The sequence below is a fragment of the Crocodylus porosus genome, unplaced genomic scaffold, assembly GCF_001723895.1.
Source record: "Crocodylus porosus isolate Cpor-Errol unplaced genomic scaffold, CroPor_comp1, whole genome shotgun sequence".
In the NCBI taxonomy this organism is placed as follows: Eukaryota; Metazoa; Chordata; order Crocodylia; family Crocodylidae; genus Crocodylus; species Crocodylus porosus.
The window spans coordinates 96,556,567-96,574,779 of NW_017728947.1; the positions used below are offsets into that span (position 1 = coordinate 96,556,567).

General features: G+C 42.1%; 1 protein-coding gene across 1 annotated transcript in view; it reads left to right on the forward strand.

The window, feature by feature from the left end:
• The window catches only part of YY1 (YY1 transcription factor), a 40,274-nt gene extending 25,055 nt beyond the window's left edge, over positions 1 to 15,219 (forward strand). The window contains exons 3-5 of the mRNA XM_019552509.1: positions 9,036 to 9,096; positions 11,192 to 11,350; positions 14,050 to 15,219. Coding sequence (XP_019408054.1) covers positions 9,036 to 9,096; positions 11,192 to 11,350; positions 14,050 to 14,232 — 403 coding nt within the window. The 3' untranslated portion in view covers positions 14,233 to 15,219. The remainder of the gene's footprint in view (positions 1 to 9,035; positions 9,097 to 11,191; positions 11,351 to 14,049) is intronic.
• The last annotated feature ends 2,994 nt before the right edge of the window (positions 15,220 to 18,213 follow it).

Here is an 18,213-nt window from a genome sequence, read left to right on the forward strand (position 1 = left end):
TCCCATCCTCCATCCTTTGTAGGCCTTTCTTTTTAGCCTCAGGAGGTCTGCCAGATCTCTGGAGAGCCAGGGGAGCTGCTGTGCCCTCTTGTTGCCTTTCCTCCGAGATGGAATCGAATTAGCTTGTGCACTGAGGATCGCTCCCTTGAGGAGCAACCACTTTTCTTGAACTCCCCTCCCCCTGGGGTTGTAGTTCCTTAGGGCCTCACTGACAAGCCTCTGGAGGTTGTCAAATTTGGCTTTCCTGAAGTCAAGGACTTCCGTGTTGCTGACTTACTTGCCAGCTTTATGGCAGATGATGAAGGTGATCAGCTTATAGTCATTGTCACTCAGCTTCCCATCAATCAGTAGGTTGCTGATTAGGTCATCCCTAGTAGCCAGTACCAAGTCAAGCAGCGCTTTACCTCTCGTTGGCCTGTAGACTTCTTGAGTCAGGTAGAGGTCATCCACGCACGAGAGGAAGCTTTGCGACCACTCCGATTTTGCTGAGTGATCCTCCCGCAAGATGTCTGGGTAATTGAAGTCATCCATGACAACCGTGGTCCTGGAGCATGCAGCCTCAGCCAGTTCCCCAGCAAACTCCTTGTCAAGCTCTTGACTTTAGATGGGAGGTCTGTAGTAGACTGTCACCGTTGTGTCCTCTGTGCCGTGTTCCCCATGGATTTTAACCCAGAGGGTCTCCAGTTGTCCACCCTGGTCACCAACATCAGATAGCAGGGACGTGTAGCAAACAGAACCAGGATCTCTGGTGAGCAGTCCCTTTTAAATTGGGGGCTTCAAACTCATTGGGTCCCATGGACCAGATTAGTGATATGGGGCCTGTCCCTGGGCTGGGTCAGGCCCATGGGCCAGCTCCTTGGCTGGATCTAGTGCACAAGGCTGAGGCCAGTGCCATGATGCATGTGTGTCCAGTTTGAGACCTATAAGCTGCACTGTGAGCTGGACAGTAGGTCTCCTTAGAATGGATCCAGCCTGCATGTAGTATCTCTGCCCCTGCTTCAAGTTCAAGAAAAGGCTTAGTTTTAGTCTGATTTGGAGTTGAGCCAACTGCGTAACCAAGTGAGATGGCTGTAATTCTGGCTATTATGAAAAGCAGTTGGTTTGGTTTTGTTTTTATTCCCTATCTTCAAGAAAACCAAAAACTTGGTTAGTAATGTTAACATCACTGATTTTTCCAGGTACTTTACAGGCTCTGGGGTTTAAAGACAGCCAGACACAGGCAGCGTTGTTAAGTGAAGACATAATGGGGGAAAGGAATAGAAGGGTACAATTCATCCTAGCCTTGAATCTGAATAGTTTCCATTCTCCCTTGCCTACTTGTCCTTTAGTGTATTCTTTTTGATCCCTCTTTTGTCATTCACTTTGTTCCATCCCCTTGTGCGCACAGGCCCCAAATTGCAATAGCTTTTTTTCTCTTAGACCTTGCTGGCTGTGTTTGAATGATGGTCAGCTATGACAGTTGCCCTTGATGTTGACCTAAGCTCCTGAATGAATAGAAACTCAAAGAAGTCAATGTCAGCAGTGCTATTCTTGCCCCTGCCTAAAGTGCTGTAGTCGCTAATTTTGGTAGAACCAAGGAGGCCGTTATCTTATCTGCACTGGTGTGGTATCCTTGTTCTCACCGAAGAGAATTTCAGTAAACCTGAAAAGAATGTTTCCTAAGAAAATATGTACAAAAAGGTAGGGTTGAAAATAGGGTTTCTCTCTCTGTTGCGTGAGAGAATGACATGATAGGATGCCTACAAGATGAACTAGGGCGATTGGTGATGGAGAGGGGGGACAAAGCTGAGCTCTTCAGCGAGTTCTTTGTATCTGTATTCCTAGACACAGACCAAGACAAATCTCCCAGTTGGATCATAAATAGATACAGGCGGGACTCCAGCCCACCAACTGTTAGCTCAGACTTGGTGAACAGGCACTTGGAGGGGCTGGATGTGTTCAGATCAGCAGGCCCGGATGAACTTCGTCAAAGGGTGCTGAAGGATTTGGCCAGTGTCATAGCAGAGCCACTGGCATGGCTGTTTGAGCACTCATGGTGCTCTGGTCGGGTCCCAGAGGACTGGAAAAGGGCGAGCGTGGTCCCTATTTTCAAGAAGAGGAGGGGGGAGGAACCGGGAAACTATAGGCCAGTTAATCTCACCTCTGTGCTTGGGAGAACTCTGGAAGAAATCATTAAGGATCACATCTGTGGGAGCCCAGCAGGGGAAATAATGCTGAAAGGAAGTAGGCAGGATCTACCTGCAATGAACCCATGCTGGACTAATTTTGTTTCTTTTTATGACTAGGTCACAAAATGCTTAGACGCAGGAGTCGAGGTAGATGTCATCTACCTAGACTTTAAGAAGGCCTTCGATATGGTATCTCATTCTGTTCTCATAAATAAACTGACAGGCTTTGATGTAGATGATTACATGGTCAGGTAGGTGGCAATCTGGTGTAGGGGTCGCACCCAGATATTAGTGGTGGATGAGTTGATATTAACCTGGAAAGATGTGGGCAGTGGAGTCTTGCAAGCCTCGATCCTTGGACTGTCCGGTGCTATTCAATGTCTTCATCAGTGACTTGGATGAGGGTGTGGCGAGTACCCTGTCCAAGTTTGCAGATGATACCAAATTATGGGGCAGAGTTAACACACCAGAGGATAGGGAATGGATCCAGGCGGATCGGGACGGGTTGGAAAAATGGGCAAAATAGGATGCAAGTCAACAAAGACAAGTGCAAAGTGCTGCACCTGGGCAAAAAGAACCACTAGCACACTTACAGGCTGGGGGAGGACCTTCTCAGCAGCACAGCAGCAGAAAGGGATCTTGGAGACATTACCGACTCCAAGATGAACATGAGTTGTCAATGTGACGAAGTGATAAACAAGGCTAACCGCACTTTATCATGCGTTAGCAGATGCATGACAGACAGGTCCAGGGAGGTAATGCTTCCCCTTTATGCAGCACTGGTCAGCCACAGTTGGAGTATTGTGTCCAGTTTTGGGTGCCACACACTACAAGGAGCAGACGGAGAATCATGAGAGGGTTCAGAGTGGGGGCCACAGGTATAGTCAGAGGCCTGCAGGCAAGGCCCTACGAGGCGGGACTGAGGGACCTAGATTTCTTCAGCCTTTGCCAGAAAGAATGAGGGCAGCTTTGCATCTCTCCTTTACAAAATTCTTCTGAAGCTAGTCTTGCCTTCTACATGAGGAACACCTTGGGGTGGGGAAATCCTGCAATAGCTTATAGTCACTGTGGTGGTTCTTCTATTACTGATCCTTTATCACAGTTGGATGGTGGGGTATTGGAGTGAAGGGAATGAATGTAGAAGGAATGGTAGTGGCTGACATTGACACCTAATACAGTTTCCTGTTCTGTCTGTTTTGGGACAGAAGGCCAAACACAAAGGAAGTTGTAGCAGCTGTTCATCATTCAAAGACTGCTGTGGGGGTGAGACATGTTGGAGAAAGTTGCAACCTGAAAACTATGCGTTGTACTAGAGCGGGGAGGGGGGAATATGAGAAATGAGTGAGTTTGAGAACAGAAGGGCCAAAGAGAAAAGAAGGGAGATACTAGAGAAGGTTAGCAAAGCAGCGTGTCCTGGTGGCTTGACAGCTGTTTTCCCATCTGTGTCATCTACTTTATGGCGCTTTTGAGCGAGTGGAGAGAGCACCTTCTGTTGGTCTTCTCCTTTTGACCCCAGGTTCTAGACACTGGCTTTCAGTCAGGCCAGCCCTCTTGACAGATGCCTTCTAAGCTAGGAGGATGGGGGAGCTAGAATTAGCTTTTGTTTTCTGTAACCACTACTTCCTGATGCTGAACAATCGCAGTGTAGCTTTCTAGAGCAATCAGTCCATTAATCTCAGCTTATTTTTTTTTTCCTCAATCTTTTTTCTCTGTTGTCTTTACATGTAGAAAATAATCTGTTTCTAGGGAGCTGGTCTGCTAGGCAGCTAGTTGTTTGTCAGTCCAAACCGTGACTTTACACGTTAAAATATGTAGCATCCCACCTGATCTTTTATTGTAGTGTCCTAAGGACCATGGTCCAAGAAGCACATTTTTTTTAATTCTCCAGACTCGTGTATTATGACAGGAATTCATCCTAGGGTATTGCAAGATATAACACACATACCAGAGCTCGCTGCAGAAAAGAAAATCCTGGTCTTGCCATGTAAACTGACTTTCTGCAAAGGTGACCATCACACTGGAAGTTCCACCCAGGTATCAATGCATGTCTGTAGCTGTTTTAAATGTGCTAGAGTTCTGTTTTTGATATTTCAGGCTATGAAAACTTGGACGGAGCCAGTAGAGGTGCTCTACTGGGTGGGACCCAAAAGTCTAACCACCAGCGAGGGTGGAGCTACCTGCAACAATATAAATAAGAGCAGCAGCCCAGATTCTAGTCTGGTGGTCACCTTTTACAGAAAGTTAATTTTAAAGTAAGACCAACATCTTTTTCTAATACATTTCAATATAAAATTTAAGTTTTTTGAGTGATTGTTCACAGATTATTGTTGGTGAGCAAGATCAAATACTTTTGGTCAGCAGTATCTGTTGAGATTGTACACACATGCTAAGAAGATGCCAGTGGCATAAGGCAGCACCCTATAGAGGTACACCAAGCTAGTTCTGTACATACTAGCCCTGGTACTGGAAGTATAAGCTTTGTTAGAGCAGTGTTGCACCTGAATTAATAAGCCCTCATTCTCAGGGAAGTAAAATGGCTGAACCCTGCTAACCTGGTCCAGTTCTGTAGATAGATAGTATGCACTGAGCTGGCTTGGGATATGTCTAAATACTGAAGGCATAACTGGTCAGTTTTGCATGTTGGGCAGCTCCTCCTCCCCCTTGCACCTTCTCTGCTGTGACTAGCTCTGGGAGGGAGGGCAGAGCAGTTGCAGCAGCACCTGGAGGTTTTCTGCTCCTGGGGGGATGTCACTTTATACTGCCAATGTGCCTGTCAAGGGACCAAGCAGTCTCTTCCTCCTTTCCTCCCTCCAGTGTTTAGTGGCAGAAAACCTCTGTTTAGAACTGCACTTCCCAGAACGCCCTTCACTGAACACGTACATACTTGTTTGCTGCTACTCTGCTCTCCCTGCTGCCAGAGCTAGAGCTGCTTCAAGGAAGGTGCAAGGGGAGAGGGAGGCTCAGGTCGTCCTCATCCCCCCCACCCCTCCTCCCCAAGCTTCCCTTGGGCACCCTCCCCCTTCCCTGAGGCAGCACCCAGGACTTGTGCCTACTTTCCTACCTGTCTGTACACAACCATTAAATGCTGCCTTGGAGTATATAGGCATGCAAGAATATAAAGGGCAAACCCAGCTGTCCCTCAGTTTGTTCATATGGCACATGGCAGCACAACAGAACCTATGCAATATGTGTGTTGCTTCTCTGTGTGTGTTGCCACTTTATTTTATACTGCTAGCTTGAAACATAAAATTTCTTGGTTTTTAGTTATATGTGTACCCACATTTTACATGTCCATATACCCCTGTGTAGCAGAAGCGAAATGCCAAAGATTTAAACCTGCTTCCACTGAGGTTTCATTGTTACTTAATAATGGGCAATTTAGATAGGTGTCTTATATTAAGAAGGGGACGTTCCTGGGTGATATGCTGTATGTTGCTTCTCTGTGTGGCTTCAGAAAGTTAGGGAGCCTCCTTATGGGGTCACCCCCTTCCCTAGAAGACAGATGCTGTTTTATACCCCTACTGAACCTTGTACAGAAGAAGTCCTTTCACACTTAAGGAAGCATAGTGCAAGTCAGGAAGATATTTGTGGAGAAGGATGCATGAGAGATGGCAAGAAACTACCCAGGCTTCACAGTGAACAGCCAAGTTGATACCCCTTGACCCAGTTTCCATTTCTGCATCAACCTTCCTTTTATTATGCTAGCGGGGGTCCAGTAGTGTTTTCATGGTAGCTTGGATACATGTAGCCCCTGCACAGTTTGATCACCCTGCAGAGGTGAGCTGAATGCAGTCAGGTCAGCTAGTCTTATTGTGAAGAACCAAGAGGAAGAAAAGTACAAAGAAGAACAATTTACAGCAGCTTGTTCTTTTCTCATTCAGTTAGTGAGAATTTAAATATCCTCCTGGGGAAGTTGCAGGGGGAACATCTTTTACTCGTCCATCGAACCTGCTGTACCTAAAAGTAGAGCCTGTAAAAGACTTACCGGGGTCCATTCTGAGTTGAAGAGAGATCAAGTTCTTGACAAGTGGCTGGCGTACTGTTAAGGATTAAATTAGATGACCTTCCAACCCTGTGATTTCATGACCAGCTGTTAACAGGGTTGCTTGTGATCCAGAGAGGTTGAATACAGAAAGCTAGTTGGACAGCCTGCAGATGCTTATGGTCAACAGCCAAGTACTTCTGTCAAAATATGGCCATTAGAATTAGGCCATTTCAGAAAGGAACTACAGACCATGTCTGATGGGCAGTTCATAAGACAAGAGACAGTCTTACTGGATGTGTGTGTTAGGGTAACATTAGTGGTTTCAGCCTTGACGTGTAACCTCATAGTGGCCCAGAGAGGTCCAAGCAGTTGTTCCCTGGTTGCAGAGAGACATCTTTAGTCAAAGACTAATGTGGTCCTCTCTTTTTTTAAAGGAATATAGAATAGTTCCTGATTTCAAGAAGGAAGCCCATAAAACCAGATTTTCTTCAGGCAGTGGTCTTTTCCTCAGTACTGCTAAAGCCTCAAAGAACACTGAGGATTCTGAGAAGGAAGAAGAGGTTTCATCTCTGTGCCTGTCCTGCTGCACAGTTAGCATCTTCCTAACAAGCAGACAGTGTTGGGAACCTAGTGGCATCTTCAGGAGATCTTATCTTCTGTTCTCCAGTAACTATCTTCAGTATTTCTGGGAAGTGTGGCCTCTGATTAGCTCAGACTAGAGTTATGGACACTATAAAAGGAAGTATTTAGCCCTTTCTTTACCATTTTCTGGAATGTCTTGGGGATATACTGTCCAAACAAGAAGCAAGTCCCTTGTGCCACTTGGAGAAGGCGAGCAGGGATTGTTATCCCTCTGTCTTTTAACCCCCAAAATTAAGAGAATTATGATTACAGTCTTTACTTTCAGTAGGTGTTAACAAATTAATCTTTTCAAATTGACGGTGTCTGGTTTTCAGAATTTCCTTTTTAGAGCCCCAAGTCTGGTTTTATGCTTTTGACATGCAAGATGCCTGTTGTTGTTGTTTTTAATATAACAATGAATCCAGCCCAGAAACGATACCTCTGGTTTTTTTAGTAGGAACATCTTGCTATCAGAGCAGCGACTTGCTTGCTCTCATTAACTATGTGTAGTTGTAATGGTTTGTTCTAAGGAGACAAAGAATCTAGGTCTACTCATACCTCAGTGACTGAAGATGGTTACTTTGGCAGCTTGTCTCAAGTAACCTTAAAAGCCTTTGCCACGTTCGGCCTCATTCAGAAAAAGAAATGCACTTATTCTGACTTGGAACGTAGAATTCATAAAAACAGGGTTATGTTCCAGGTTAGGGAGAGCTTACTTTCTGCAGGAAGCATTCCTGAATTTGGGAGAAATAGTGCTGTGCACCTACATGATGTAGGATTTCACCTGGACTCCATGCAATGGTGCTTGAGTTCTGTGTTTGCGCCCAATCCGCAAATATTACACGGATGCACTGGTCATGTTCGTTAGTCCTTTTCTTGGCAAACTGGTGGGAAGTCTTACAGATGTAAAAGAGATTTTCTGTTATCACTGCCTATGAATTCATTGCTAGGAGATGCCTTCACCCTGGGGGAACACATCTTTGACTTCAGGGCCTGTGAATTCCCTTGGGAAGCTTCTCTTTTCATAAACCTTGAGCTAGGAGCTAACAGTCCGTCATTGAAGGCTACTTCAGGGGTCCATGGTCCATGTGCTAACAGGCAACACCATGGCTGTGCGTTATGTTAACAAACAAGGGGAACCAAGATTCTCTGGTGTCTGACCTGTTTGGCTCTGAAAGTAGTTTGGTTCTTCTTAGGGTTTAAAGGTGGAGTTATTTTCTGGTACCAAGTTTCCTATTCAGGGTTCTTCAAGTGACTCATTGTTTTTTGGCTCTCCAGGTTCTCTGCCCCCAACCCAAGCTTCATTCTGTTTCATGTACCTGACATGGCAAAGGGAAAACTAATTTGGAAAAGCACCCAGACCTGGCCTGTGCAGAAGGAGATATGGGCTGGATGGTGTTATCTAACCTAAGCAGTCTTCCAGCTGTTTAAGGACATGCTGTTAACTAATAAGGCTAGCTGTACTTGTTCACATAGGAGAGCTCAGGCAGCCTCAGTTGTTTGTTTGGGAAAATGTCCCTGTTTCTGAAAGCTGTAGGTCAGCTATGTCTGAACTCGCAAGACATTGGTTCATGAGCGTAGGCAGATGTCTGCTTTGGCAGGCTTGTTCTGTAATCTCTCTGTAGGAAGTGTCCACCTCCAAACAAATGGATAATTGCTTGTTTTCACAAAAAAGATTGCCTGTGTGATACTTTTTGGAGTGAGAACAATTACTTACCTTAAGCAACGTGTTCTGTCCCCATAGATTCCACTGTCTGCTTTCCTTCTCTGCTGCCATAGCGTTGTCAAACGCATTTCAGTAGTGGTGAAGGAACTGAGGATGAGTTGGAGTGAGACTTTTTTCAATGGCCTAGTGGAAGGCTGGAAGAGAGAGCAAAGGTATTGGGTCACAGCAGTGGTACTAAGATGTGTACAGGTGGTATATGCGTGCCAAGAGCACATCTTGAAGGCTCCAGTTAGTGTAGGGTAAGAAGACATTTCTAATGTGTTCAGAGGACTGAAAGTATGCAGTTTTTATGCATCTTGTTGTTATTAATGGAAGCCTCTACAGATTTTAAAGTTTGTCAGGATAAAACATGGGCATTTTGAAGAAACAAAGCAACTGTCTTCCTTTTTAAAAACCCGCCCAGGCTCCTGCTAAACCCTCTCCCACATGAGCACTGTTGAGATGTATGTAATGTTGAAAACATTTTAGGAAAGTAGTTTCTACCTGCTTTACCAACACTTATTTCCCCCCCCCCCCCCTTTTTTTTCCTTGTAAGAATGAAGCCAAGAAAAATTAAAGAAGATGACGCTCCAAGAACGATAGCATGCCCTCACAAAGTAAGTGGAGCTTGTTGTTTTTTCGGTGGTGAATTGCTTGTAAGAATCGCGTTTTTGCTCATGTTAATTTTCTGTTGGGGAATAAGACTGAAGATTTTTTTTCTAAATATCAAGGCGTGATCATTTAACTGAATTTTTGAAAGGATGTTTTTCAGAGGGCATTTCCAGATAAGGAAATTATTTTATAATAAAATAATTATTTTATAATTTTATAATTATAAGGATTATTTTAAATTCTTGTATAAACGGTGGTGTCCCTGCCCAGGAAAGGATTCTTGTTTGTGTGTTAAGTGGTCATAGATTGGTGGAAGGACCCTTTGTCCAAGTAATGTGATATTTGCTTGGACTGCGGGATCAGTGAAGTAGGAAGGAACCCATAGGAAGCATATCACTTCAAATTCTATATAGCTGTGACTTGCTGGTTCCATGATCCTGATCACATTAAGTTACATTGGTATACTTCATTCAGTAAATGTAAAGAGTATTTCAGACTCCCTTCTAGTTGAAGAGGCTGCTTTAAATAGCTGGGTTATTGTGGCTATCTGTTTCAGTTAAGGTGAGAAACTGCAGTTCCTTCTCAGGGTTAGTATGTCCCTAAACGTGTGGCTACCAAAAATGCATTCTTTTCAGTGCTAGTCTAAAGTTTTGTGATGTTCTGTTGTCTTCAGGCACTTAGAGCACATTGACATGAGACCTATTCTGAAAACAATTGAAACCATAGTCCTGTGATCTAGGACTGCTGACAAATGTGAAGGGGATAAAAAAGTGCTTTACCAGAAGAGGAGAAAGTATATCAGTGTGACCCAGCTCCCCAGTGTCTGTATAGATTGGGCACTTCAGTGGGGCTTTTTGGCACTTTTATCTAAAAAGCAGGTTCAGTCAGCTATTGGATAAAAGCACCAAAAAGCCCCACTGAAGTGTGCGAGCTAGACAGACATTGGGCAAGCTTGGGCAAACTAATGCAATGCCTATTCTGGGCATGCGCTGTGCTCAGCATGAGGGCACACCAAACGGGAAATAAAGCGCTGTTTTGGGGGGTTTTTCACATCTGTAAGCACAGTAGATGAAGCAACAGCTGAACAAAGACCAGTCCTCTTTTGATAGGGCAGAGGAAATGTGCAGTGCAAGAATTGGGTAGAATTTTAAAGGATTTGTGAATATTAATGAAGAATGATATCTTAGTGAGAATCTATAAAAATTACCCTCATTTCTCTAGTTTTCAAATCCTGGCAACCAATAAATACAGAATGGAATTTAATGAATTGGTGGGGTGCAGAAAAAGGACTAGTCAAGGGCTGTTGTAGTTAGGTGGTATTTTGATGCAAATCTTGCTACATTCTCTTAGTAAACGTAATGTTCAACAGTAACGGACATGAAGCTACAGATGCAGAATCTGCCACAAGTAATGGGACTGAATGACCACAACTGGGGGTTACCATCATCTCCAAAAACAAGTTCTCTACATTCTTCCTCATGACTTAGCAGTCTGTCCTGGCTGTGATCTTATTCTGTCAGATAAACCTCGTCAGCGCCCTCTGAGGCAGATTTTCTTCTGTACCTGCCATGTCATGGAGTTCCTTTTTCTTTATTCTCTATTAGAAATGGGAACAGAGCGGGGCAGGAAGCACTGGGGGGGTGGAGCAGGAGGTAGAGGCGCAGAAAAACTCCACTTACGTCAAAGAATGAGACCTAAGATAGGTAGCAGTGCAGTGATCTTGCCTTACCTTTTGTTAGTTCGTGGTGTGGTGTATATACTGAAAGAGTTCAGTAAACATCTGTATGGCAGACTAACACAGCTAACCACATCTTGCCTTATTGTGTGGGGCAAGTTGAGGAACTTGTGATTTTATTCTGGCTCCTTATATTGTTGACGGTCAGTAAGTCAGTTTGCTAGTGTGATTTAACTTTTATTGTGAGTGTGTTTACAATTAAAATATGTAGTGGAGTTAGAGGGCCTGTTCCTCTTTAGGATTAGCTTTTAACTTAAGGTAACTTTGTTCTCCTTTAACCTTGAAATTATAGTGTTTTGGCAGACAAACTTGTTCTGATAACTGAATGTTCATCTGTTAATTGTTTTACTGTTCTCTTTTTGAAGGGCTGCACAAAGATGTTCAGGGACAACTCTGCTATGAGGAAGCATCTGCACACTCATGGTCCCAGAGTACACGTATGTGCAGAATGTGGCAAGGCCTTTGTGGAGAGCTCCAAACTAAAGCGACATCAGCTAGTTCATACTGGAGAGAAGCCCTTTCAGGTAATGGCCCATTTCTGGACATGCGTTACTACTGCAGTTTTCATCTGGAAATGAGAAACGTGTGTAGGTTATAATGCTAGTTTAGCTTACCTTTCAACTACATGAAGGTACCTTTTTATTTAAAATTGATGTAGTGATAGGCATGTTACTTCAACAGACTTCAGATAAAACACTGAGTTTATAGGTTTTCCATTGATTTCAGTGGGGTTAGAATCTGGCCCAAGGAAGCTTAATGAGCTATTGTAGGCCTCAATTCTCTGTTCATTAAGTATGGATGCTTAAATGGAACTGTGATTTCTATTTCTAGGTACATTTTTTGGAAGCAGGTGCGTTTTTGCTAGCAGCACATGATTTTAGATGTAATGATCAGTCTGTCCCAGTTTCGGGTTTTGGATAGCTTGCAAAGAAATGAATACCCCCTTGCTCAGGGCAGGATCATGCCTGTCTAAACCATCCCAGCCAAGTGTCCGTTTGATCTCCTCTTGAAAATTTTCCAGGGGGTGAAAATTTCACGGGTTCTCTACATAGCCTGACCGCCCTTATAGTCAGAAAGCTTTTCCCAGTCTCCAACCTAAATTTCCTCTGCTGCAATTTGAGGCCATTGTTTGTAGTCCTGTCCCCTACAGCCAGGGACAGGCGGCTATTCTGTAGTCTTTATAATCTACTTCTGCTTCTTGACTAATCAAATCCCCCCCCTTCAGTGACTTGTTCTTCAAGTTAAAACTTAGTTCTTTGCAGTCTTTCCTCATAAATCATGGTTTTCAGGCCTGTAATCATTTTTGTGGCTTGCTGTTGGACTCTTTCCAATATGTCCACATCTTACTTAAGGGTGGAGCCCCAAATTACATGCAGTACTCCAGGCAAGGCCTCTCACCAGGAGTACTGCAGGATCATTGGAATCATTCACATTTACTTCCTCCCTTCTAATATGCATTCTCCTGCAAAGTTGCAGGGATTGTGCTCGGTAGTGTAAGAGCAGTAGTCTAATTAGCCATCTAGAGTCACGGATCAAGACTAAAATTAGATGATACTGTATGAAATGCGGATTTTTGTTTTCCTAGAAGCTGTTTTTGAAATATGTTTATAAACTAGGAAATTATTCTCCAGGTTCCAGACTTTTTTTTTCTTTTTTTTAAATGTTAATTCTGAATGAGAGAACTATTCTTATTGTCATGTGACACTTCTTGGGCTATTTGATTTACCATTGCCCAATCAAAATGTTTAAGTCTTGCCATGAGCATTAACTAACTATAAATATAGCCACTGAATATCCTCAGGAGTCACTTGAACTTCTACCACAAGAGGTCCCCTATCATTAAACAATATAGGCTCTGAATAGAGCAGCATGAAAAGAAGTACCCGGTGACGTGCTGCTTAGCACAATTAAGTACAGACTTTTTCATGGAAAAAACAATTTAAATACCAAAAAATAGTTTTGGAATTTCATTCTGTGCATAGTTCTTTTACCCTAGAAGAACTACAGGTTTTTGCACTGTTTTTTTTTCTGTTCTCAAACAAACTGCCACAAAAGGCTGATACCGGTAATTTGAATTGAAGCTCCAAGTCATTAGATGCCCTCAGTTACTCATTTTCATGGAACTTAACCAATATTTTTTTCTAAAATTAATTTTATGACCTGAGGAGTCGGGGTTCGTACATGGCATTACAGTTTCTATGGCATGAAAAAACATCCTAGGCCAGGTTCCAGTTGTTCCTTCTAGGATATAAATTGATAAAAATGTGCATTTGCATTCACCTTTTTTTTTTTTCCTTTGAACCTGTGGGAGAAGATGGGTCTTCCAATGTTTGCTGAAGGCCAGTGGAATCTAGCAGCTTTGAGTTGGTGAATAAAGAGCACCAAGTTGTGAAGTTGAGAGCTGCTCACAGTAATCAGCAATCCACTCTAGAACCAAGTAGGTTCTGGTGCCTCTTCTGCCTCTGCTGCCATGACTAAGGCAAGCACATTTTTCAACGAGACAAAATCACAAAACAATTTAGACTTTCAGGGATTAGAATCGGCTCTTTTTTTTTTTTTAAATCCTCCCCTCCCTGCTTTCCCTCTTTGCCCTCCTCCCAGAAACCAGGTGACAGCCAGTGGACATAATGGGGAATTGGTGTCATGCTCTAAACAAATCATCTTCTATCCTCTGTCTGCACCACAGCTTCAGTTTCAGCATGGATTTAGGGTGCAGTGTTTTGTCATTCTAACTTGTTTCATTCACCTTTCAGTGGAAACAAGGAAACAAGCAGTGGCTCAAGTTAACTCGGCTTATCTTGCTGTGTTGTCATTCATAATTGATTTATTTGTATTTTATATATTCGTAATTTAGCTAAATATCTCCTTAGGGATGTGAAAAGGGAGCTTAGAGTGGAAGTCCTTTCTTGCAAGTTAGATCTTTGGCTTTCTTACAATTCCTCTTCACGATAGTCTTTTAGTATACTGTTTTGTTTTTAGTTACCGCTTAAAGGGAACATTTACAATCAGCTGTAATAACCGCAGGACTGGATATCATTGCACATTTGGTTTTCAGGCAGAACTCCTGCTGGTCCTAATGGGAGTTTTGAGAGACTGGATAGGAAAATCAGGCTTTCTTATTTATACAGAAAGTTCAATAATTGAAACAATCGCTTGCTGACTAGGCAAATACTTGTTGCTTTTGTGGAGATGGTTTTTAACCTGTGCTCTTTCCTTTCAATAGTGCACATTTGAAGGATGTGGAAAGCGTTTTTCACTGGACTTCAATTTACGCACACATGTGCGAATTCATACTGGCGACAGGCCCTATGTGTGCCCTTTTGACGGCTGTAATAAGAAGTTCGCTCAGTCAACTAACCTGAAATCTCACATCTTAACACATGCTAAGGCCAAAAACAACCAGTGAAAGTAAGCATGGAAGAAGTTCTTGAACTCAAAGCATCTTAAAAGAGTATGATTGGGAATAAATATGCCTCTACTTTGTATATTGTTTCTAGAAAGAATTTTAAAAAAAGAACCCTACACATCTAAAGGACATGTTTTGATAAGTAGTAAATAAAAATAAACTTTAAGGTGACGTTGCTAAGATGCTCTACCTTGCTCTGTAATCCAGTTTCAAGAACACAGTGTTTTGTAAAGTGTGGTCCCAACTGGAAGGGACGGTTCACGAACTTGTATCAAAAAAGACAATTCTTTATACAACAGTGCTAAAATTGGACTTCTTTTCACATTCTTATAAATATGAAGCTCACCTGTTGCTTACAATTTTTTTAATTTTGTATTTTCCAAGTGTGCATATTGTACACTTTTTGGGGATATGCTTAGTAATGCTATGTGTGATTTTTCTGGAGGTTGATAACTTTGCTTGCAGTAGATTTTCTTTAAAAGAATGGGCAGTTACATGCATACTTCAAAAGTATTTTCCTGTAAAGAAAAAAAAGTTATATAGGTTTTGTTTGCTATCTTAATTTTGGTTGTATTCTTTGATGTTAACACATTTTGTATAATTGTATCGTATAGCTGTAATGAAATCATGTAGTATCAAATATTAGATGTGATTTAATAGTGTTAATCAATTTAAACCCATTTTAGTCACTTTTTTTGGAAAAATACTGCCAGATGCTGATGTTCAGTGTAATTTCTCTTTGCCTGTTCAGTTACGGAAAGTGGTGCTCAGTTGTAGAATGTATTGTACAGGCACTGACCTTTTATTAACACCTGATAATATGTACATCCCATGTAATAGAAAGGGCAACAATAAAACAGTGGTCCGAAAGAAAGAATATGGCAGAAAATGATCTGTAAGCACAGTCTATTCTTTTGTTGTCCAGAGCAATTATAGTTCTTGAACCTCCCAGAAATTGGAAGCTAAATAAAACTCAAGTTTCCTTTACTTTGCTTTCATTATAATGATTTTTGACGTGATACATCTGTAATGACACGTCAGGTGGGTTTTGGTACTGTTGAACAGAATTGGTGGTAATCCTGGTCTTAGGAAGGACTTGCATTCAAATTAACTGTTAACGGGGAGACTGGAAATGTTTTCAGAGACTTTTGGGTATCTTGCAACTAGTCAGTAAGTGGAATGATGCTCTGACCTACTTAACTGTGCTTCTCTGCTTAGTCAAGGTAAAGAACCATAATAGGTAACATTTAGTGTGTGTTTAAATAGAAACTTGAATAGTGACACTAATATACTCAGGGCATGCTTTGATTAGACTTGTCTTATATCACATTTGATGCTTTTTGTTGTCTTGTTGAAAGTGATCACTAATAGTTTGTTACAAATGTCCAGAGTACAAATATACATAGGTGTTGCTTCAGGAGAATGGTTATAGATTTTTAGTCACTAGATCTCTTATAAGAATATAGTCCAGCCTACTAGCAATTTAAAAATGAAGGCTTAAAACGTATGTTTTGTTGGGATCAAACTTTAATTGCAAATCTAAAATATCTGTGTAATAGAGGTTATTCTGTGAACAGTAAGGAGTGCTTTTCATTTGCACCTATAGGAATTTTAAATTTCATTGCTAAAGCAAATAGCACCTCTCTAGGTATTTGAGTGTTTTAAGGCTACAAAGAACAGTGGGGTATTAAGCTTAATGCAGTGTATTTTAACTTGATTTAAAAGCAATGCTTAATTTGTTTTCTTTTTAATGTGGGATTGGTTACATTTTGGGGGCAGGGTGGAGAAGAAGCCCCTGGATGAATATTTATTGTATAATTATAATTCTATAGCTTTTCTCAAAGGGAGTCTTTACTGTACTTGAAATAAACAATTGCACTTCTTGGAAGGAGACTGGAGCAACTTGGGCCTCGTACAGACGTTTAGTTTTTCCTGGGAGCATAGAAAGAGCGTACAGAAGTTCAGTAAAAATTGCCACTCTAGGAGAAAAATAACCTGGGAACAACCAGGGTTAAATTACTCTCAGGAGAGTTTCTATTGGGAGAGCAAATGTTTGTACATTTTAAGTCTAGTGTTAGCCAAACTAATCTGTTTCCATATAGCACTCATCGTATTTGAGTGCCTTCACCAAATAAAGATCTCTCTCTCCCACCCCTGACACCCTATAAAAGGGTTTTTTGTTTGTTTGTTTGTTTGTTTTAATGTGATGCTGGGGAGAATAGTGAGTTTAAGATGAAAGGTTATACTTCATTCTTAGCTGACTTTGCCCTTGTACAAGACTTTCATCTGAGACCAGGTTATTTGTTTCATATTGTTCTGTTCTGTTAAATCGTCATGCACTGCTGTTATCACTTGATATATTTTTTACAGAAGTGGGAGTAGGGAGACTTTGGGCTGTTTTGTCAACTGTTCAGTACCCTGACCAGTGGTTCAATTTACTTGCTTAGATTCTGTTTCTGAGTCACAAAAAGGATGGTTTTTGCACAACCAGACATCATTTGAGAATTCCCAGAGCTGGTTTAAATAAACTCTCTTCACCCAGAGAAGCTATTCAACATGGGATGAATATCTTGAAGCATCTTTTAGAAATGTATTTTATTTTTTAAAGCTCCACACTTAACTGATTCAGAAGCTCCCCATAGACTTCTAGTGAAGATACTACAAGCAGAAAGCAGTCATAACCAAAGGAATAGCAGTGGAGCTGATTTTGAATCAACGCTGCCAACCTGTTATCCCTATGAACCTGCTACCAAGCTTGCAAGCAAACTCAGGTAAGGGAAGGAAAGCTTCTGTGGGGCCCCACATTAGACGACCACTCTAATTGCCGAGGGCTCCAGGGTCAGCCTTTGTACTTCCTGCCATGTGCATATTGACTTGATTACTCATATGTTTTGTATAACTCAATTAACATTCAGGCAATCAACAGATAAAAGGGAAGGAACATTCAGGATTTAGGCTTAAAACAGCTCTGAAAAAGGAGGGAGAGGATAATAAAATTGTACTACCTTCACTTTTAAACTACCTCAGTAACACTAAACAAGAGGGTTTGCTTCAGTAGGAAGTTAATGTATGTGGACCCTGTTAATAGCTTCAGTACTGTTTTGTGCATCAAGGGGAAGGATTTGACAATACTCTCCTTTTCTCTAAGGAGAACATTTGGGCATTTGTACATGCATGCGCCACAGCATCAGGCACGCTTAAAAGTGCCCGGTGCTGTGGTGCATATATTTTGTTATAAAAGGTGAAATGTGTCAGTGCTGAGAAAATGGCACGCTCTTGAAGTAAAACGCATCGGAAGTGTTTTGGTTCAAAAGTGTACCAGCATTTTCTCAGTGCTGAAACACATTTGCTGTTTATACAAATGTGTGTGCTGCAGTGCCAGACGTTGGTTTGCATGTGGAGCAGACTTCATTAATTGAAGTCTGCTGGACCAGTGCACTGAAGTCCAATGCACTGGACCTGTGGTGAGTGGTAGCAGTCAAATGTATATGTATAAATGCCCTTCCTGAAAGAAAAGTAGGATGGGGAAGTCTTGGCTTCAGTCCTGAGTGGGTGAGAGTAAGTGGTTTATAATAAAATGCCTTAAGAAGCTGCTTTTTTTTCTCCCTGGTGGGGCCCCCCTCTGCAGTGACCCAGTTATTTACCCTTTTCCTTAGTCTCTAACGATTCTCTGCTCTGAAATAGAGCAACCTGTTGGTTATTATTTGGCTCTGGTCTAAATAATGCTGAAGTGACCTACCAAAAATATTGAGGCACAGGGCTTGGACTTCTCATCAGTGCCAGGTAGATAAGCCCAGTGCTGGTGACTCTTTGCTGGCTTCCTGAAAAGTCTTACCTTTCCTCCTCTTGGTTACATTTCTTTCTTCCAGATGGTGACAGATTGATAATTGCTTTAGACTGTGGATGGCTATCCCACAGCACGAGTGGTACAGGCAGCTGCTGTGTGGTGCTGTTCAGTAAAGGTCCTTTGGAGGGGGAAGA